The sequence below is a fragment of the Onychostruthus taczanowskii genome, unplaced genomic scaffold, assembly GCF_017590055.1.
Source record: "Onychostruthus taczanowskii isolate IOZ18803 unplaced genomic scaffold, ASM1759005v1 scaffold72, whole genome shotgun sequence".
Classification (NCBI taxonomy): domain Eukaryota; kingdom Metazoa; phylum Chordata; class Aves; order Passeriformes; family Passeridae; genus Onychostruthus; species Onychostruthus taczanowskii.
The window spans coordinates 2,852,339-2,870,500 of record NW_024505008.1 but is presented as its reverse complement, the minus strand read 5'-3'; the positions used below and the strand labels follow the sequence as shown (position 1 = coordinate 2,870,500).

Sequence of the window (18,162 nt, the reverse complement as noted above, 5' to 3'; positions counted from 1 at the left end):
TTAAATAATATATTAAAAATTAATTTTCAGCACCTGGAAGAATCTGTTTGTGTGCCAGCAAATGATGTAGTTGGGCCTGGAGCTGCTATACATATGGGATTCAAAAACAACCTATCACAAATAATTACTAAGAGCAGCTGTACTCATTACACTAGTCATTTAAAAATCGGGTCAAAGCTTCCTCAATTCTTTTTTCATTTTCAAGGATTTCTGCAAAACAGTTCTGCAGTTTTTATATTTTTGTCTTGTTTTTTGTATGTTAAAATTTTTTATATTGTTGATTCTTACAAAGGCAATATCTGAGATTTTTAGCTTTCCTGATATTCCAGACATTTAACAGTTGAAGGTTTCATGACAGATTATAAAAATGAGCAATGTTCATTTTGCAATACATCTTTCACAATTTTTATAGGAGAGAAAGTGAATAGTATAATATGAAAATGCATTCACTGATATACAACATACATGCGTTACATGCATATACACACGGTACTAAGTACAGTTCAACATACACACATATATATGTGTAGAGATGTACTTTTTAAAAACAGAATATATCATGTGGCTCACAAAAAAAATATTACTTGTATTGTAGGCTTTAATTTATCATTAATTTGATCATTTTAAGGTGGAAAGTTTTTATTTTAAAAGCATTTTCCAAATTATCTTTTTTCAGAATGACTTAATTTTTAACTGATTTCCAGAAGTTGCTTTCTAGCAACCACTACCAACTTTATGATCATTTCTGAAGAAAAGTCTATGTACCACCTTTTTTAATCTCATATCTTTTCAAAATGTATTTAGAATAACATAGTATGAGATCATATTTTTAGACAGGATTAATAATGTTTGCACTGGATCTGAAATTTTTTTAAAGTTCAGAAAGATTCAGCTAGAAGCCTTTCTTTTATAATTTTAAAATATTCTAGCCTGCATTCCTACACATTGAAGTAAAAAGACTCATAATGAAAACTATATATTTTACAATGACATACTGAGAAATAAAACACATTACCCTTCAGGGGGAGAGACCCAAGCATTTATACAACACTACCTTCAATCACTTGAATGCAAGTCATTCACACCACCACTATTGCTAACAAGGCATCCAATTTACGAAACAATGAATAGTGAAATTACTTTTAAAAGGTACAAATGACTGTCCAAAGAATGACACTGAAAAATATTAAGTAACAGCTCTACCTCAAGATAAGCCTCACAATTAAAGACTTTCAATGAAGAGAGCCTTCAAAGGCTAAATCAGGAGGCATTGATTAGATTGCTTCTAACTTTGTGTTTTGACACCTTCATCTTTCATGGCATTATATTGTCTCTGTGCATCTTACAAAGGAAGCATTTTACTAAGGCCACACATGAACAGGAGACAGCAGTGCTTACAATAGAGACTGTCAAGGGTGTGAGCCAAAATGGGTCTCATTTGGATTTCAAGTGAAGAAAACTCCTAATGCATTTCATTACAATGTATGTGAACCTCTGAAAAGAACGATGGATTGGGATTCTCATACCTATTAATTTATTGAAATGGATTCTGTTTTTTCTTGTATATTAAGAGGGACCATGTGTTTCAAACAAGGTAACAATATTATAGTACCAAATAACTAAATATGCCATGATGACGTATACCCTTCTGCGAGACAAAGAGGATGCAATTTTCTTGATAAGTGGGATTTGAGTTCAGAAATAAATCCTCCAATAGGTTGGCAACAAATAAATGCTCTTTGTTGCTATCAGGTTTAAAGATACGATCAGGAAGCTATGCAATATAGGGATGGATTCCATCTTTGTTACCACTGCATGTTTTTACCATATGAAATTGCATACCCTCCCTTCCCCCTGCCAAACTGCCACTCAGGTATTGACTTTTTATTTCATTGAGATATTGAGTGATGTTATTTGGGTACCACCTATATAAGTCACCTTTTATTAAAAGATAACAGAACAGGATGTAGAAAAGTAAAAACATTCAAGAAAATTCTAATACATTGCAGATCAACTTAGCTCTATAAAGATGCCACAGCTAGTGTATCACTGATCATCTTGTTCACAGTACAAGAAGTTTATATAAATACTTATTTGTCTGTTTCTCACTTTAACTTCAATAACAAAACCTATAATCTGCTATTCAAAAACTGTAAGTTCTGATTAAATACAGAGAACAGGATATGAAATCCTTCTATATGCTAAATAATTTTACCAATATAACTATTAAAAATAAAGCATATGTTCTCATTAACCTTAGAAGTGATTGATTGTTCTGCACCAATAACATTCAGTAAGTTCAAAGCTCATCTATTTTTTATGGAAATCTTACAACCTGCTAGTTAAACTAAAGGTTAAATATACATAAAGTCTTAAAACAAGACAAAATTATTCCACATGTATGTAGCTGATAAGCAGAGTACACAAACACTTACATAAATCTGTTCACATTAAAAAACCTGAAGCCTTAAGAAACCCTCCATTGTCACAAAAAAGACTCCAAAGATAGAGGTAAAGAGTTTGATATCTATGGAATATTAAGAAACTATGTTTATTAAGTCAGGAATTGTCTATTAAGTTCAGAACCCTGCTGACATCACAATTACAATAGAAAGAATTTGTCAAAACCATAATCAGAGCTAAAGATATCCTTGCTTTCACAAATCAGTCCTCAACAAGCATTTTTTGAAGAGGGAAGTCCAGGGCACATAGAACTCATTTAACAACAATTATGAAAATACACATATGCAAAAGTATATAACTTATTTATTTATGTATACATGTCAAAGCAGAAATGTAAGTGAAGTATATATATATATATATATATATATATATATATACACATACGTACTCCATATAAATGAAATAAACATTCTGCAAATTTTCAAGATTTGACTCTATATGATTTTTATACTTATATATCACATGTTTAAGTGGTGTATGCACATGTGCCTAAGCAACAGAGAAATCAGCAAGAATCCTACAAAACAAAATAAAATTCAATCTTAGCAATGAAGATTGCAGATTTCCACATACAACACAAAACCACAAAGAGACGTATTTATTTTATTTTTTAAGAACAATCATAATTAAATTAGAATGATGCATGTTCTGTATTTGTTCCGTATTTTATCTTGACAGCTTCTGCATACTCAGGCAGAGCCCATTAAACACAAGCATATAGCAGCTTACTTGTTGAATTATGTATTTCAAGTACTTAAAATTACTAGGGATTTGACTATGATCTGTACATGAATACATATTTTGGACTTAATTTTCTGCACTGGCATTTCTTCTTCTAAATATACATCAAATTCTACCATGAACTCAGTTTAAATTAGGCTTTTCCATGACCTAACAAAGGTAATAACATTATCTTTCAAATGTAAGCTTTATAACACTAGGAATATACATAACATTTTTTCAGTTGTAAAATTTGATCCAGAAACTAAGTGATATACTTATGTTAATTTACCTTTTAAAAGATATTATGTGTTCATTTTTTTTTGACAAGGCTTCCATTCATACTGAAGACATGTTTAAAAACACTGCATTTTCTCTCAATATGGAAAAATAATTTTATCCACTATCATACTCATTCTGTTTCAATAAAATATGAATCATCAAATACCTATTTCCAAGTTCAACTTGTTTTACTCTGATTTACACACGCTATTCAAATCAGTTCAAATTTTTTCAATTTTACTTGGCATTCTTCATAATGTTTTTAATAGTATTTGACATTTTAAAAGAACAAGGAGGAAACAAAACTTTTTACATATTATAATAAATTTACACTTAGAGGTTTGTGATCTGGTACTGCTGACAGCCTTTTTTTTTTATAAGAAAAAACCCCACCAAAATTAAATCTGTTATGTAGATTTCAAAGTAATAAAGATCTGATTGAGCCCATTGAATAAGGCAATTGCATCGGTTGTCTAAATGGTAGCAATGTCAATGTCACATATGTGGTTATCTTTTCATCTTGGCCTATTCTCAAATGTAAAAATCAAATGTTTGAAGGACATTTCACTGACCTGCTATGGCCTCTGCAACTCTCCAACACAATACTACTGTTCCTCATATAAGTGCCACATTTTGGATAAAAACCCACTTCATCCACGATGCCTTTGCGACATCTGGCGGTCCTTATTATACATAAACTTTAAGTTTGTTTCTTTGTTGGGTGTTTTCAGTTGCTGTTGGGTACTTTTAGTATACTAATTTTATTTTATTTATTTATTTATTTATTTATTTGCAAAACTACAAGCATGTAAAACTGTCATCCAAAAGGCTTTGATACCCCCTAGCAGGGGAACAAAAGCAATATAGTTTGCAAAAACACAAGGTCTACCATGAGTCCATATGGAGCAAAAGGTCACAAATCTTGAGATGCAGTGACATCATGACAATAAGACACTTTTGAGACAGAAGCTGACTCATTTTGAATACAAAAAGGACACTGATCAAATTCTCCCACGCATTAAAACTATGGAGAAGAATAAGCATGAGAAGAACCTGATGGAGATGTGTAACCGAGGAGAGTCAAAACATACTGTTTAGTTTTCACAATTACAAGATGCCACCAAAAACTTGACAAGTCTGCTTCAGAAGATTTAAAAGCATGATTTTTATGTCATTATCAGATGCTGAGAAAATTTTATTAAAGGAAAAAACACTCTGTTCACAGGATGTGTGCTCCCTGTAAGAACTCGGCTCTTTAAAATTAATTCAGTTATGCCAAAGCTTGTTCTACGTATTTCAGTCCTATTATTTACAATTTCAATAAACTATGAGACAAGTATTATAAGCAACAGAAAAATGATCTTCCCTTCTTTATCCTTCTTCCGTAGCTATTTCATTGCAGTAGAAAAACCTTATTCTAAATTTCTTTACTATATTAACTGCAGGGGTATTTGACATCAACTTTGTGAAACCATAACTTTGCTATTTCTTAGCCCAGCAGGAGGAACTAGTGCATTAAAACTTCACCTGTTCTAACAATTTTTATTTCAAACTAACAAATGATACAAACCAAAGATTAAACATATATTACTTGAGATATAGAACATCACTTTAAATTCTACTTTGCTGTATCATGGTAAAGATTCAGTTAAATACACTACTGTTCCAAAATGAGTAATATAGTATTGTTTGTCCCCATATGAACAGATACATAGTGTGTATTACTAACATTCAAGAAAAATTTCTAATAAATCATAACTGAATCAAATTGAAAAAAATAATCTCTCAAAACTGCTCTTGGTCTGGGCTAGATTTAGTGAACAGTTTAATAGTGTAGTTCACTATTTCCTTATTTTACAACAAAAGATTTCTGCATCATTAGAATATTTAGTAGGTCCCTGTAAAAGCCACCATTCAAATTTTAATTAAAATTTCACTAGCCTGTGTTTTCAGTGTATGTATATGGACAAGATACAGAACATGCACTGCGGCACAAGCACATGGTTCTCTGCAGACTACAGACACATAACAAAATATGTGAGAAACAAGGCCAAAGAAACACTATTAATTCTAAGTAGTCTTCTCATGCCACAAAACTGCAGGCATACAATCTAGCCTAACATGTTGAATTGAAGTTATTGCACTGAATTCACAGAGACAACTCATTAAGGATGTGAGTGAGCACCTACAGGATTATGTTTTAGTACGGAATAAAAAGATGAATCAGTCATTGAACTCCATGTACAAAAATTCAGTGTGTGTCAGCACAGATAGATTAAAATCAGAAAACAAAACTTAACAAATTAAAAAAAAACACATCAGGAAATGTCATAAATTGATGAAAGAATTAAAATATCATGGTGTAAGGAGAAGCTTTCCTTCTGCAAAAGAAGCTCAATCCTCACTGAAAGAAATAAATAAGTAAATAACAAACTGACAACACATACTTCTACAAGTATTAAAGCAATCTCTTTCAGCTGCTATGAACTAAAGCATGGTCTTTTAAAGCTTCAGAATCTATTAATTTTCTATGAAAATTTTATACCAATAGTGAAAACACTATGAAAGCCCGATCAACAAACCTTGTTTGACTCACACCTTTCCTGATGAAAAGGTCATAGAAAAAAGCAGCACTCTTTGTCAGATAAGTATCTCTGAATTTTTCTTGCTCAGAAAGTTATAGACTGAAGCTGATTAACTCAGATCAGTTCATGTCCAAACACTGAGGGTTGGGCATGATGTTGCAGAATGATCTGTGAGCATAACTTAATAGTATATGAATCCCATAGGTCACCTTGAACTATGACAATATGGCACTGAAGTTTAGATAGACAGAGATCAATGACCATTCATTTTTAATGCTAAAATTCTGAAATGACTCTATCAAATTTTCTTATGCAAAAACCATTTATCACTGAGATATGCAAAGAATACCCAATTGTCTCTGCATTTATAACTTAGAGGCTATAAAGCCCACTGTTCCTATTGCAAGATCTGACAGTGACTCCATATGAAAAAATAAATAATGAAATGCCAAAAATAAGACAGAAATGGAAAATAAATTTACTGTTAAAGAGCTAAGATATATTTTTTAAGGTTTCTTTTTTACTTGAAAGAGAAGAAAACCTTTTATTTTCTACATACCATCTACAGAGGTTTAACTATATATCACATTAATGCTCTCGGTTTTTATCCAAATGTACTATTAATTTACCCATGTAATTATCCCAATAGAAATCATTATGGTTATTTTATTGACTATATTTATTGACTGATAGAATTTCATTAATACTTTTGTGGGAAGAGTTTGGTAGTATTTAAATTCAGCTATCATACTGTTTATTAGTACAATTTAAAGCATAATTTCTGTATTATTTTAGAGGGTGGGTCTTTTTACAGAGGTGTTTAATTACCGAGTTAAAGCAACAACAGAAAGCTAATGGGCAAAAATTTAGGCAATAATTTATGGTCAAACATGAAACAAAACTAGAATTGTCACTGATCCCGACAGTGAAATCTCTTTAAATTGCAAAAAATGGTTGTTAAAGTGAAATAACAACAGTTCTTTCTAAAATGACAATATGATAGCTGTATATGCCTTAACAAGCCCTTCAATAACAAGAAGTAGAACCACATTTGAGTAAACAGAAAAAGTCTGTTACAAATATAACTTAAAGAGATGTATATTCAAACACCTGCTTACAGAACCTTGTAAAGGCAACACAGTTAAAACTTTTGATATACCAATAACATAAGACCTTATTGCTGCAATAAATGCAGAACCATTGTTTCCTCATATTTTGCGTGCACTACGGTGTTTACTGAGTCAGCAGGCACTACACTTACATACAGTTCAATTTAGTTAAATTGAATAAGACCAAAATAACTTTGCAACTGGCAATCCTGGAAATAAAAAAAAAAAAAAAAAGTGAAGAATGTGGATTACAAATTAAAATTCATTTCTGGATATGAAGATCAAAAGTCAGACAGATGTTCTAAAGAGGCAAACAAGATCAGACTATGGCTATTAAGAAATTACTCATCCCAGGTGGAAACTGTTCTCATCTGCCTCAGATTTTAACGAATAATTTTTATTATACTGAACATTTATTTTTGGAAAAATGTGGAAATTAGGGAGACCAAGGAGGCAGCAAATACAAAAGTTCTAACAAATTCATAGTCTTTGAGCAGAGTAAAATTAATTTTTATCCATGGGGAATATATAAATTTAAAGATAATCTGAGAGAAAAAAAATCGATGAGGAGGTATAAGACTTTTGACTAGACTCCCTCATTCCAGGGGATCCAGAAAGTTTAAGGAAGCATGATGTGGAAAAATTGTACGGCAATTTCATTCTTTGGCTTCTTATTATGGGTTTTTCCCATCAGTGCAGGTGAAAAATTCAGTGCATGTTGATTCACTAATAAAATCTTCTAAGTAATTTCACTTTAAACATTTTATGACTGCCTACATTGCAGCCCTACAGAATGACTGAATCTTTGTTCCTCCAGATGATTTTTGTAGTAGGTGAAAGTACTGGAAAATAATGAAGAAAATAGCCAGTCATTTACATGTAGAAAATCCCTGTATTAATTTTTTTTTCTGTCAAAACTGCCATGCACATTTTCTATGTACAAAAATTTATAATATTAAAACTCTTTACATTAATCATAAACTGTGTTTCCATTTAAATGAATATGTTGTATTAAAATGAACGAAGGGTGAAAACAGTGTCAGTGTTTACTTTTGTTTCCTAACTAAATAGTATTGCTTGGAAAAAGACAAATACTTCTGTTTAAAATAAAGGAAATCAATAATGAAAACATGAGAAGAGTTGTGTTTTTCAAAATGAAAAGACAAAAGTTTAAGAATGTTTGTAGATGTGCCTTGTTTAACAGTTTTACATGTTGGATGTGACTTTCACAGTCTGTTGGTTGTTGCAGAAAAGACATCACATCTGTGACTTGGCTGTTGATTAATGAGTCTTTCAGTTCCCCAGTACCATCTGAAGAAGGGCTGTGGCATTTCTAAGCTTCACTGGTTCACTCGCCTTCAGCTGTAGTCCTATCAAGGTATCTTCCATAAAGAAAATCACACCTGGTTAAGGCTAATGAAAACCTTAATATGTCATTTTCTAGACAAGTCAAAAAGCATGTAAAACTAGACAAAAGATGTATTCAAGCAACATGAATGCAGTTTTGTCATAACCTGTCAATCAAAAGACTAACATAAAAAAGCTTTCTTCAATGACACTTTACAGTGTCAACGATCAGAATGACAATTCTTAATTCCCTCTTTGGTATATGAGGCAATATGCACAATGGCTTCCCACTCTTCACAAAGACTAAATTTTGTTGTTAGACCCTAGAAAGAAGTTAGGAGGGAAAGAAAAATCCAAAATCAAAAAGTTTTTCTGGGTCGAATCATCAGTCAGCATCAGAAACACCTAAATCACTGCGTATAGGCAGATTTTAAACTTACTACTCACTTCACAAAACCTATTAGGAGTTCATGCAAAACTGACCAACTTCACTGTGTCTGCATTGTGATTGTAAAGCTTCTGAGGTCAGTTTGACATTTACAACTGGACTTAGGGAAGAAGCAATAAGATCTCTAGGACTTGTCATCCTTTCTTAACCAGTGCCAGGCTGGCAGGACAGAGGAAGTACATCCAGGAAAGTCACGAGTGAAGTCAGTAACTTTGGGAAAGCCATAGGTCTAAGAGACAACACTTAGAGCTGCAAAGGTCTGGGAGACAACACTGTGGCCACCACCACATACTTGCTTTGTTGTTGCAACACTGAATATTTCAAGGTCAGGAGAGAGCACACAATCTTCCCCATCGCCTTCAGAGAAAAACTAATGGGACTACCACTTCCTAAAATTAATGCAAGGGAATTCAAAGGCCTCACTAAAACTGAGTCACCTCTCCTCTGTTGCCACAAAGGAACTGAGCATAGCAACAGCCACCACAGATCAGCTATGTGGTAGCTTTCTAGCTTAAATTTAGTCAAAAGAACAAAGTTATACTCTTTACTTTAAGAGTAGAACAAACCTTAAAAGTGACTCACATGACCAGATTTTCCATCTGTTTAACTCTGATATTAATACTTCCCCCTCTACCTTACAGGGGATTTGTATGTCTCAGCTCATTACAGTTTACAAAGAAATTGAGATCCCTGCATGAAAATGGAATTATTCTACATTACAAAAATTTTGATGAAAAATCCCTTATCTGAAAGCAGCAAAAGGAAGAAACAATGCCTTGATAGACAAGACAGATTTTTAGCTTGTCAGCTTGTGTCCTGCAGCCTCTTTCCTTGCAGGTGTAGCAAGAAAGTCTATAGATAAAACAAGAAGCTAAGCCACTGTGCACAATCAGGGAAGTCAGTACTTTGAATGCATTAATTCACATTCATACATTTAGCAATTACACATTACACTTACACTACAATTACAATCACTATATAACTATGTATCTATTACAAATGAAAACTTGGATCAATAGGGGTCTGAAAGAGGAAAGAGAAAAGAACAGATAAGAGAGATGAACATGAGTATCTCCACTTAAGAATCCCTAGATTCTTAATCCAGAACAGGATTTGAGACAGAGTTGAAAGGAGGGCAAATTATTTACAGATTAAAGGTGCTGGGGTCCGCTGTTATGTGTCTCTGCCCCGACACGGGGAAAGGTGGTTCTGGGCGGCCGCGATTGCGAAGGATGAGCCTGGACTCTTAGATTTTCGGTCTTCAGTTCTGTTTATTATCTCTTATCTACAAAGTTTTCTCTTTGCCCAGCCGAGGTCCGCTCAGCAGGACAGTCGAGTGCACTCTCTCCCGCCCACAGGGCGGTTGTGTCTTTTATAGTAAAAATTACGTGTGCCATATTTACCTTTATTTCCCAATACTATTCATCCTTATAGACAAGTGCACTTTCACTATGAACCAATCTCCAAGTGCCAACATCACCACACAAAATGGAAGACATGAAGAAGAAAGAAGAACACAGGACCACGCCCTGAATCCTCCATCTTGCCTTCATGACCCCCCTGTACCTATTTTTCTAAAATTTATATTTCCCTCCATAAAGGTATCATTCACACCCAAGAAGTTCTCATTTCCTCCGTCACAGGTTCTTCTCCTTTTGATGGATCGAAATCCAACCACCAAACCCTTTTGGCATCATTCCAGGGTTTCCGAGCCCCCCAGGGGCTCCTCTGGTGTCTCTGCACATCCACAGTGATGTGCTGAGATCCCACATCAGGAAATATCTGTTTTTAAGAAAAGCCACCCATGTCACAGGATAGCAATCACCAGGTTGATTACATAGTGATAAAACTGCTGAAGTGCCACACTTCCAAGTGTGATTTATGGCACATAAAAATACCTAGTTATGAAGAAAAAATACATACCTTTAAAGAAACCAATGAATCCTAACAATAAATACACAAATTATTATGTGTATTATTAACACAATACAATTAATACAGCTAGCAGTATTCCCATCAAAGCTGTCCTGGTTCTGGGCAGGATAGAGCTAATTTTTGCACTAGCCAGGAAGGGGCATGGCTGAGACCTGGAGGTTACTCTATACCCCTCATGTAGTTTTCTGGGGATGGTGAAAGGGTTATCTTCTGAGTCAGTGGGGTGGAGGGAGCAGCTGGGTATTATCTCTTGTCAGGGGGTTTCCATGTGAATTGCTTGCCTCTTATACCCTCTGTTGTTAGCATTGTTGCTGTTACTACTTGCTTTCTTCATTCAGTGCTGTTTCCAATAAATTATTCTTGTTTCAACCATGATGCTTATGTTTTGTAGCTTCAATTCTTCTCTCCATAGCACCACAGGGGAGGGAAGGGAAGGGGGTAAGCAGTAGTTTAGTGGTTTGGAGAGTCTCAGCAGGAGCACTAAATTGTGGAATTTTTTACTAAAACTGGACAAGACAAAAGCATTTCAAAGGATATAAAAATGTGGACAAATGTGATTTAAATGAGGAACCAAGATAGTGTGAGACATTATGAGAAGAAAGAGGTTTGGATCACAGATCTCTGCCGTAGCCAACACGCTGTGCTTACTATACTTTTCAATGCAAAAAGATGTACCAGCAATACTTTCTTCTTTTTCATTCTTTTCTTTTTTTTCACTTTTTCTAGAAGCCAGGTTTGAGTAATGAAAAAAGCATTCAATTAGCATGAAACCTTATTTAAGCAATTTTATAGTTGCTAATTAAAAGAAAGCTGGTAAGTACATGCTTTTGTATTGCAAGGCTAGCAAAGGCCTCATCATAAAGGACTCTCAAGTATTAAAAAATAGCTCACATTAACTAAGGTTAAATGGGATATGGCAATCCTTATGGTTTTAGCACCTTCTATTGGAGATTGTTATCAGAGAGCATTTTTTGTCATATGATTCATCAATATATCTGCAGAAGAGAGACACTGATAAGAACCAGAAAAGTGTATTGCATATGGGGAGCCTCATTTTTAACCTCATTTACTTGTGAAATTTATGCTGTAACTGTAAACATGATAGGGGCTTGAGTGGCAGTCAAACAGTGTGTACCACTGTTCCCTTTTGCTTATTGATGTATGCTCTGCCACCAATGTTTTAAAAGTGCCAGGCAGGGAACTAAGCCTATTTGTGACAGATTTTTTAAAGTCACAGTATGGTTTGATTAGCTGTGTCAGAAGAGGATAAACAGACAAGGGATAATCCTTGTGGTGACAGATGTAACATACACCTTTTTATTGACCAACTCATTTATGGAACAGGATCCTTGCTTATCCAGAGGCCAAAGTGAGATTTTCCACAAAATCTCATTGGCTTCTTTTGGTACATCCAGCATGAGGGTCTAAGCCTGACTTCATGATTAACCAAGAGATGTACAACAATGGATTAATACCTTTCACCTGCTTCTTTTGATACAGGAGCAATGAGATACTGCCTTTCCTAGCCTCCCATGCATTTTAGAAAGCCTGTTATCATATGCATTATAAGGGCATCATTTATAGTAACACCAAGCAGGTGATGATTACTGCAATATTAATGGCATCCTAGCTCTTCACCAACCATCATTAATAGTTGACTTGTAACTGTAGCAACGGTATGAATTTCCAATATCCAGCAAATTTGGACACCAAAGGTCTGGGAGCATCTGCAGTTTAGAAGACAGATAAATATACCTAGAAGTACACTAGACATAAGACTGCTGCCCTCTGCCATACAGATAAACTCTCTGTCTTGGCATCATGTCAGTAAATGCTCTTCCATCATTTGTTTCTTCTACACGAAAATTGTTAGAGAACTTCCTACCTTTTAATACCCTGGAGTTTTTTTCACTCATTTCTCAGATTTAGGATTTTGTAAAGTTTTATAAAAAATCTTTGACAGACAACAAAACACGTGCAGTTTGTTGACATTCTTTTCAGTTTCAAAACCACATAAAAAATTTTTCCACGCGTTGATAAACTAGATTTTAAAAGTGCATTTTCTGGATATCTAGATAATCAACAACACAATGAATATAAACATTTTCTATAAATAGTTCACCATATGGCTATCATTCTCAACAGATGGTGTCTGTGTATTCACTAGAATATACAAGCGCTATGCAAATTTTGCCCTGCAATCATTCAAAATTCTAAACAAGATTTTCTTACTTCAGTTTTATTAGGCTTAGTCAAAGTCAAAACACGCAATTTTATCCCAAAGCTCTAATACAGGGAAAAAATGCCACAACTATATAAACAAAGGTTTTTGCAAAAGGCAGTACAGTTGAAAGGAGTTTAATAAAGAGACAGTAGGTACAAGGTTTTCTCAATCCTAGGACAGCACTCTGCTGCTAATGATAGTTTTTATCTACCCAAAAAACAGACCCACGTGTAAACAGCTCAGTAGTTCATGAACAAGAATGCAGTGTGCACTGTGTTATGAAAAAATCTGTATTCCAAGGGATCTGAGTGTTTATATCTATTTTGCAGCAAATGTTCTCCTATGCATTATAAGGGCATCATTTATAGTAACACCAAGCAGGTGATGATTACTGCAATATTAATGGCATCCTAGCTCTTCACCAACCATCATTAATAGTTGACTTGTAGCTGTAGCAACAAAGCCTACTAGAAAGCCTACAGATTTTATCCAGTTTTAGTAAAAAAAAAAACTTACTCATTTTTTTATGGTTTCCTGAAAGCCAATATATAAACATCTCCATGTTTTCTACTTTCAGAAGCTGCTGGGCAGTTCCGAATATCTATCAAAACAACACATGACCAAAAGTTGAATAGATACTTGCCTATCCTATTCCAACATAAAACTATTTAAGCTCATATCACATGTATAAACATTTTCTGGAAAGTCCTTCTTGGTCTACACTGGCTTATCTGTTGGAAATCAAATTCTAATTTTCAGTTTAGACATTTTTATAGCATTTCTTATCCACCTGAACAAATACGAGTTTTAATTCTATAGTTTTTCAAACTTGTTACTATTTCTCGCCTGACACACTTATGGTAAAAATAACACATTCCCATTCCTCTCTTAGTTATTAAGTTGTTAAGCTTTCTGTTCTGAAGGTCCTGACTGTTGTTGGCTTTGCCAGTCATGAATTCTTCTCTACCTGTTCCTATAGCTCCCAGCTACTACTTGTCCCTGCACAGACACCACTTCTTAGTGAAATCTCCACAAGTGTACAGGAAGGAATCCAAGCCATTCCTCTTCAGAACTGCAAATAACTGCAATATTGGATAATGGCTTCATACGTTACAAAAATGACTCTTTTTTTCCTCCTCTTTATAGTGACAGGAATATCTTTTTATGTTATTGTAAGGTATGCAGTGCACCTGAAAGTCCTGCACAACTGCAGAAGGCAGGTGACATCTCAAAGCCCAGCGAAAAAATAATATCTTCTAACAATGTACAAGTTGCCAAGATATTCTTCTGAAAATTAATAGTGATAAATTTAACTTTTATATAAAGGAGAGTACATAAACAAGAAGGATAATGCATGGTACTGTGCTCTGGAATTGTGCCTCAGTGTTGACAGCACACCAGCTTTTTGCCTACTGCTAAGTACTTCTTGCCAATTTTCAACACACTGATTTGGCCAGAAAATAACAATTGTAACTTTATGAGCAGGACACTAATTATAAGTCGAGATACAGGTAATTAAATAACAATTGCACTTCCTGCTTTAACACATGTATTAGAGGTAAGGAACCCCCATTTGTTATTGGCGTAGCTAAGGATGAACAAGTGAGTCCAAGACTTGAAAAGGCAGCACGTATCTTTGTAAGTATGTAGAATATTTTTTAAACTTGTGTAAATCAAGTTCATAAGTTAGTTGAATGTTAATGGTCTTAGTATTAAAAGATACTGTTTCAAGTATAATTGAGAAGTACATTTTAACTTTTATTCTTGCAGTTTGAACTATATATATAATATATATACACACATATTATTTATTTCTGAGTAAATTAAAATCAGATGGGTTGAAATTCGTTAAATTGAATGGCCTTAGAGCTTGCTAAATTAACATTTTGTCAAATGCTTTATATTGATTCAATGTAGCTTTAGACTTTTTCTAAAGTTCCCTGATTTTCTCAAGTTTGACAGTTAAGTTTTTGTTGTTTTGACTCTTGAGGAGTATCTTGTTGGTATTCCTTCCCTGCATCTAACTCAGGGCACATATATAAATCCCTGAAAGCTCCTTTGAGGGACTCAGTGAGAGGATTCCAGAGCCTTACAAACACCACATCTTTAATTTGAAAAATTTCCTGGACATTTTGAGGATCATAGGAATGCACGGATTGGATTCCCATCATTGTGTGAAACCAGCAATGAGTAGTAGACAACAATTCATTTCCTTTTTAACCAGTCCTAAAAGTATTTTACTTTCCCCTAACCACCAACCAATTAATTTGCTTAACACTTGCTGGCTCTGGGACAATGCTCTCATAACACCCTCTCACCTAACTCATCATTAACTAGGTTAGGAGAGCTTTTCTCTTGTAAGTGAGTCCCCTAAGCATTTTCACTTTTTTTTTTTCCTCGAAAGACTGCTTTTTTAACTTCATATGCAACTGACAGTATTTTTTCTTCAAATATGAAAAGAAGGAAAGAAATATCATTCTAACATCACTGTGAACTGGTGAAAATATTTTTGTCTGCACAGACATATCTATTCAGGGAAAGATTTAGCACGTGTCAAAGGAAGGAGTAATTTAAATATTATGGTGCTCCACTTTATAAACTGATGGTTCTGAAACAGCTTAAGTACTGCCAGTGGTTTTGTTTAACTCATCTCAGGTCCAAAATAAATGAGAGGTGAAAATAATCACACTCATTCAGCTTGAACATTAAGTCTTGAGCACAAGTAAGGCTGATTTATGCAGTTCTCGGAAGGATCATGAAGAATCACCTAAAGACAGGGCTCACCTGAGATTCTTACTGCGAATCGTGTTTGTGTAGCTACAAGAACAGATAGAATTGTCCTAGTCAGACAAGTTGTTTTGTCAATACTGGCTGCAATGGCAGATACTGAATCAGCTATTCTACTTTTTATGATAAACAGTGGATCTAAATGATAGGTTGGTTTGCAGTGGTTGAAATAACAGATCCATGCTCTAATCATTAATTATTTGCATAATGTTACTTCTAGATGGCAATTTCCTTACCATGTAGAAGGGCAATGAATGAAGGCATTTTCAAATTAGGAAAGATGACAACAATCAGGAATTACTTAAATTTTAAAAAATAGATGATACTACAAGGATGAGAAAGACAGAGGAGGCATACACATGATTTTTTCTAACATCTATAAAGAGATCAAAAGAAAAATAAAATGTGTTTTAAGGGAACAGGGAATATGAAATGTCCACACAAAATGTTTCCTCTGCAAATCGCAGCAGCCCTCTGCTCTCTTTGGCTCATATTGATGACAATAACATGAAGCAAAGTTCAAGATCCAGTTTTAGTCTAAGATTCTCTTTTAAAAGGACAATCTACTTAATTTTTAATGAAGGACATGAGATAGCAATCAACAGGAGAACCATCAAAGAAAAAAAAATTAGTACTGTATTTTCTCTGACATTTAACACAAAAAAGTCTGTGAAGTTTCACATTCTGTCTAGTAAGAGGTAACAAAGGACATCAAGAAGAGAACTGGACAACAAATTTTTGCTGGCATGATTTTTCGTGCAATTAAACTTTTGGAAAACAACAATTTGGGTAGGGAAAGAAATAATCTTATCCAAATTAAGATGAAGACTCAAAACAGACTGTAAAAGTATTTTATATATGAAATGAAGGAAGAATTAAATGTTTAACTGCTACTGATAAATTGAGAAAATGAGACAAAATACCCAAAACCTTTATGACATGCAAATTCACACACTTTTGAAATCATCACTCCAGTTTCTAGATAGCGGAACAGTCAGTTCAAAAGTTGACTGATAGGATCTTATTAGGTATAATCAGGAGGATTCAGAATTAAGAAGGGAATGTCTTAGTTTAGTGTGCAACATGTAAGTTTTCCAGTTTTCACAAATGACAAATATTAACAAAAAACAAACAACAAAAAAACAATCCACACAACTCCAAAAATATTCCACCTCAATTTTTCTGAATTTAAGAAATTGCACTTTCTGATTTAAGAATTTACATTTTACAAGTGAAAAGGCAATAAAATATGAGAATAAGTTTGATTAATTGGAAACTATTAAGGAAACACTTTCCATTTCTAGCTACACTTGTCATGCCCCCAACTGCATTTAAGATCCTTTGCAACTTGAGTAAACATAGCCTAAAATCTGTGCTGAAATTTCCCGTAGCAGTATAGGCTTGCAAAAGTTACTAATTTTTTTCCAAAGCATTATTTAAGTGCAATATCAACATATATTCATATACTTCTGTCTCAGACAGTAAGAACAAATTATACGCCTCAAAACAGGCATTGAAAGACAGCTGAGTATGGATCAAATACTACAGAAAAAAATGTTGCTACATTTTAAAACTATGTATTTAAAAAGAAATGCCTAATTTGCTTTACAAATTTCACCACTAAAATCTTTGTGTATTCACTGCTACAAAGTCAAAAATACAAAAGGAAAATGTGATGATTTGCCAAAATCCCGTTACCTGTGTGTCAGCAGCACCCTGAAAGCCATCTGATTCAGTCCCAAGTAACCTGGCAGCAAGCTTGACCAATCCCAGTTCCATTCAGTAATGGCTGACTGTTGATACATGGAAAGAAGCTAGTTAGTTATGAATCAGCATTAATATGATCAGTACATTAAAGCTCCAGCTGCTATATACTAACCAAAGAGGGGGGTCTAGAATGAGGACTTAGAAAGATGATATCAATCATGTCCACAGAAGAAGGTTTTTATTCCAATCAAATGGCAATTAATTAATTACAGACATAGCCACTGTTTATAAAAAAATAAATCTGTTTTTTGAACCATTATTCTTCCAATTGTTGATAGCATTCTGATCAGCTGCTTTGTCTGCGAGTTTTACTCTTTGTCCAAAAAGCAAATAGTTGGTAGCTTTTTATGTAAAAGCAATTTGCATTTTCTGCTGTCAGCAAAAAATTATGTCATGAAAAATTTGGTATAGCTGGAATTCAAGAAGTAACCTGTATCATAATTAGAGTGATTTAATGCTGTATTATAAACAGCTTAAAATCTAGAAAATATGAAC

General features: G+C 34.0%; 1 protein-coding gene across 1 annotated transcript in view; it reads right to left on the bottom strand.

The window, feature by feature from the left end:
• Window positions 1-18,162, bottom strand: part of KIAA0825 (KIAA0825 ortholog) — a 206,789-nt gene that overhangs the window by 91,845 nt on the left and 96,782 nt on the right. Inside the window, exon 19 of the mRNA XM_041422246.1 lies at window positions 17,599-17,693. Within this exon, the coding sequence (XP_041278180.1) occupies window positions 17,599-17,693 (95 nt within the window). The remainder of the gene's footprint in view (window positions 1-17,598; window positions 17,694-18,162) is intronic.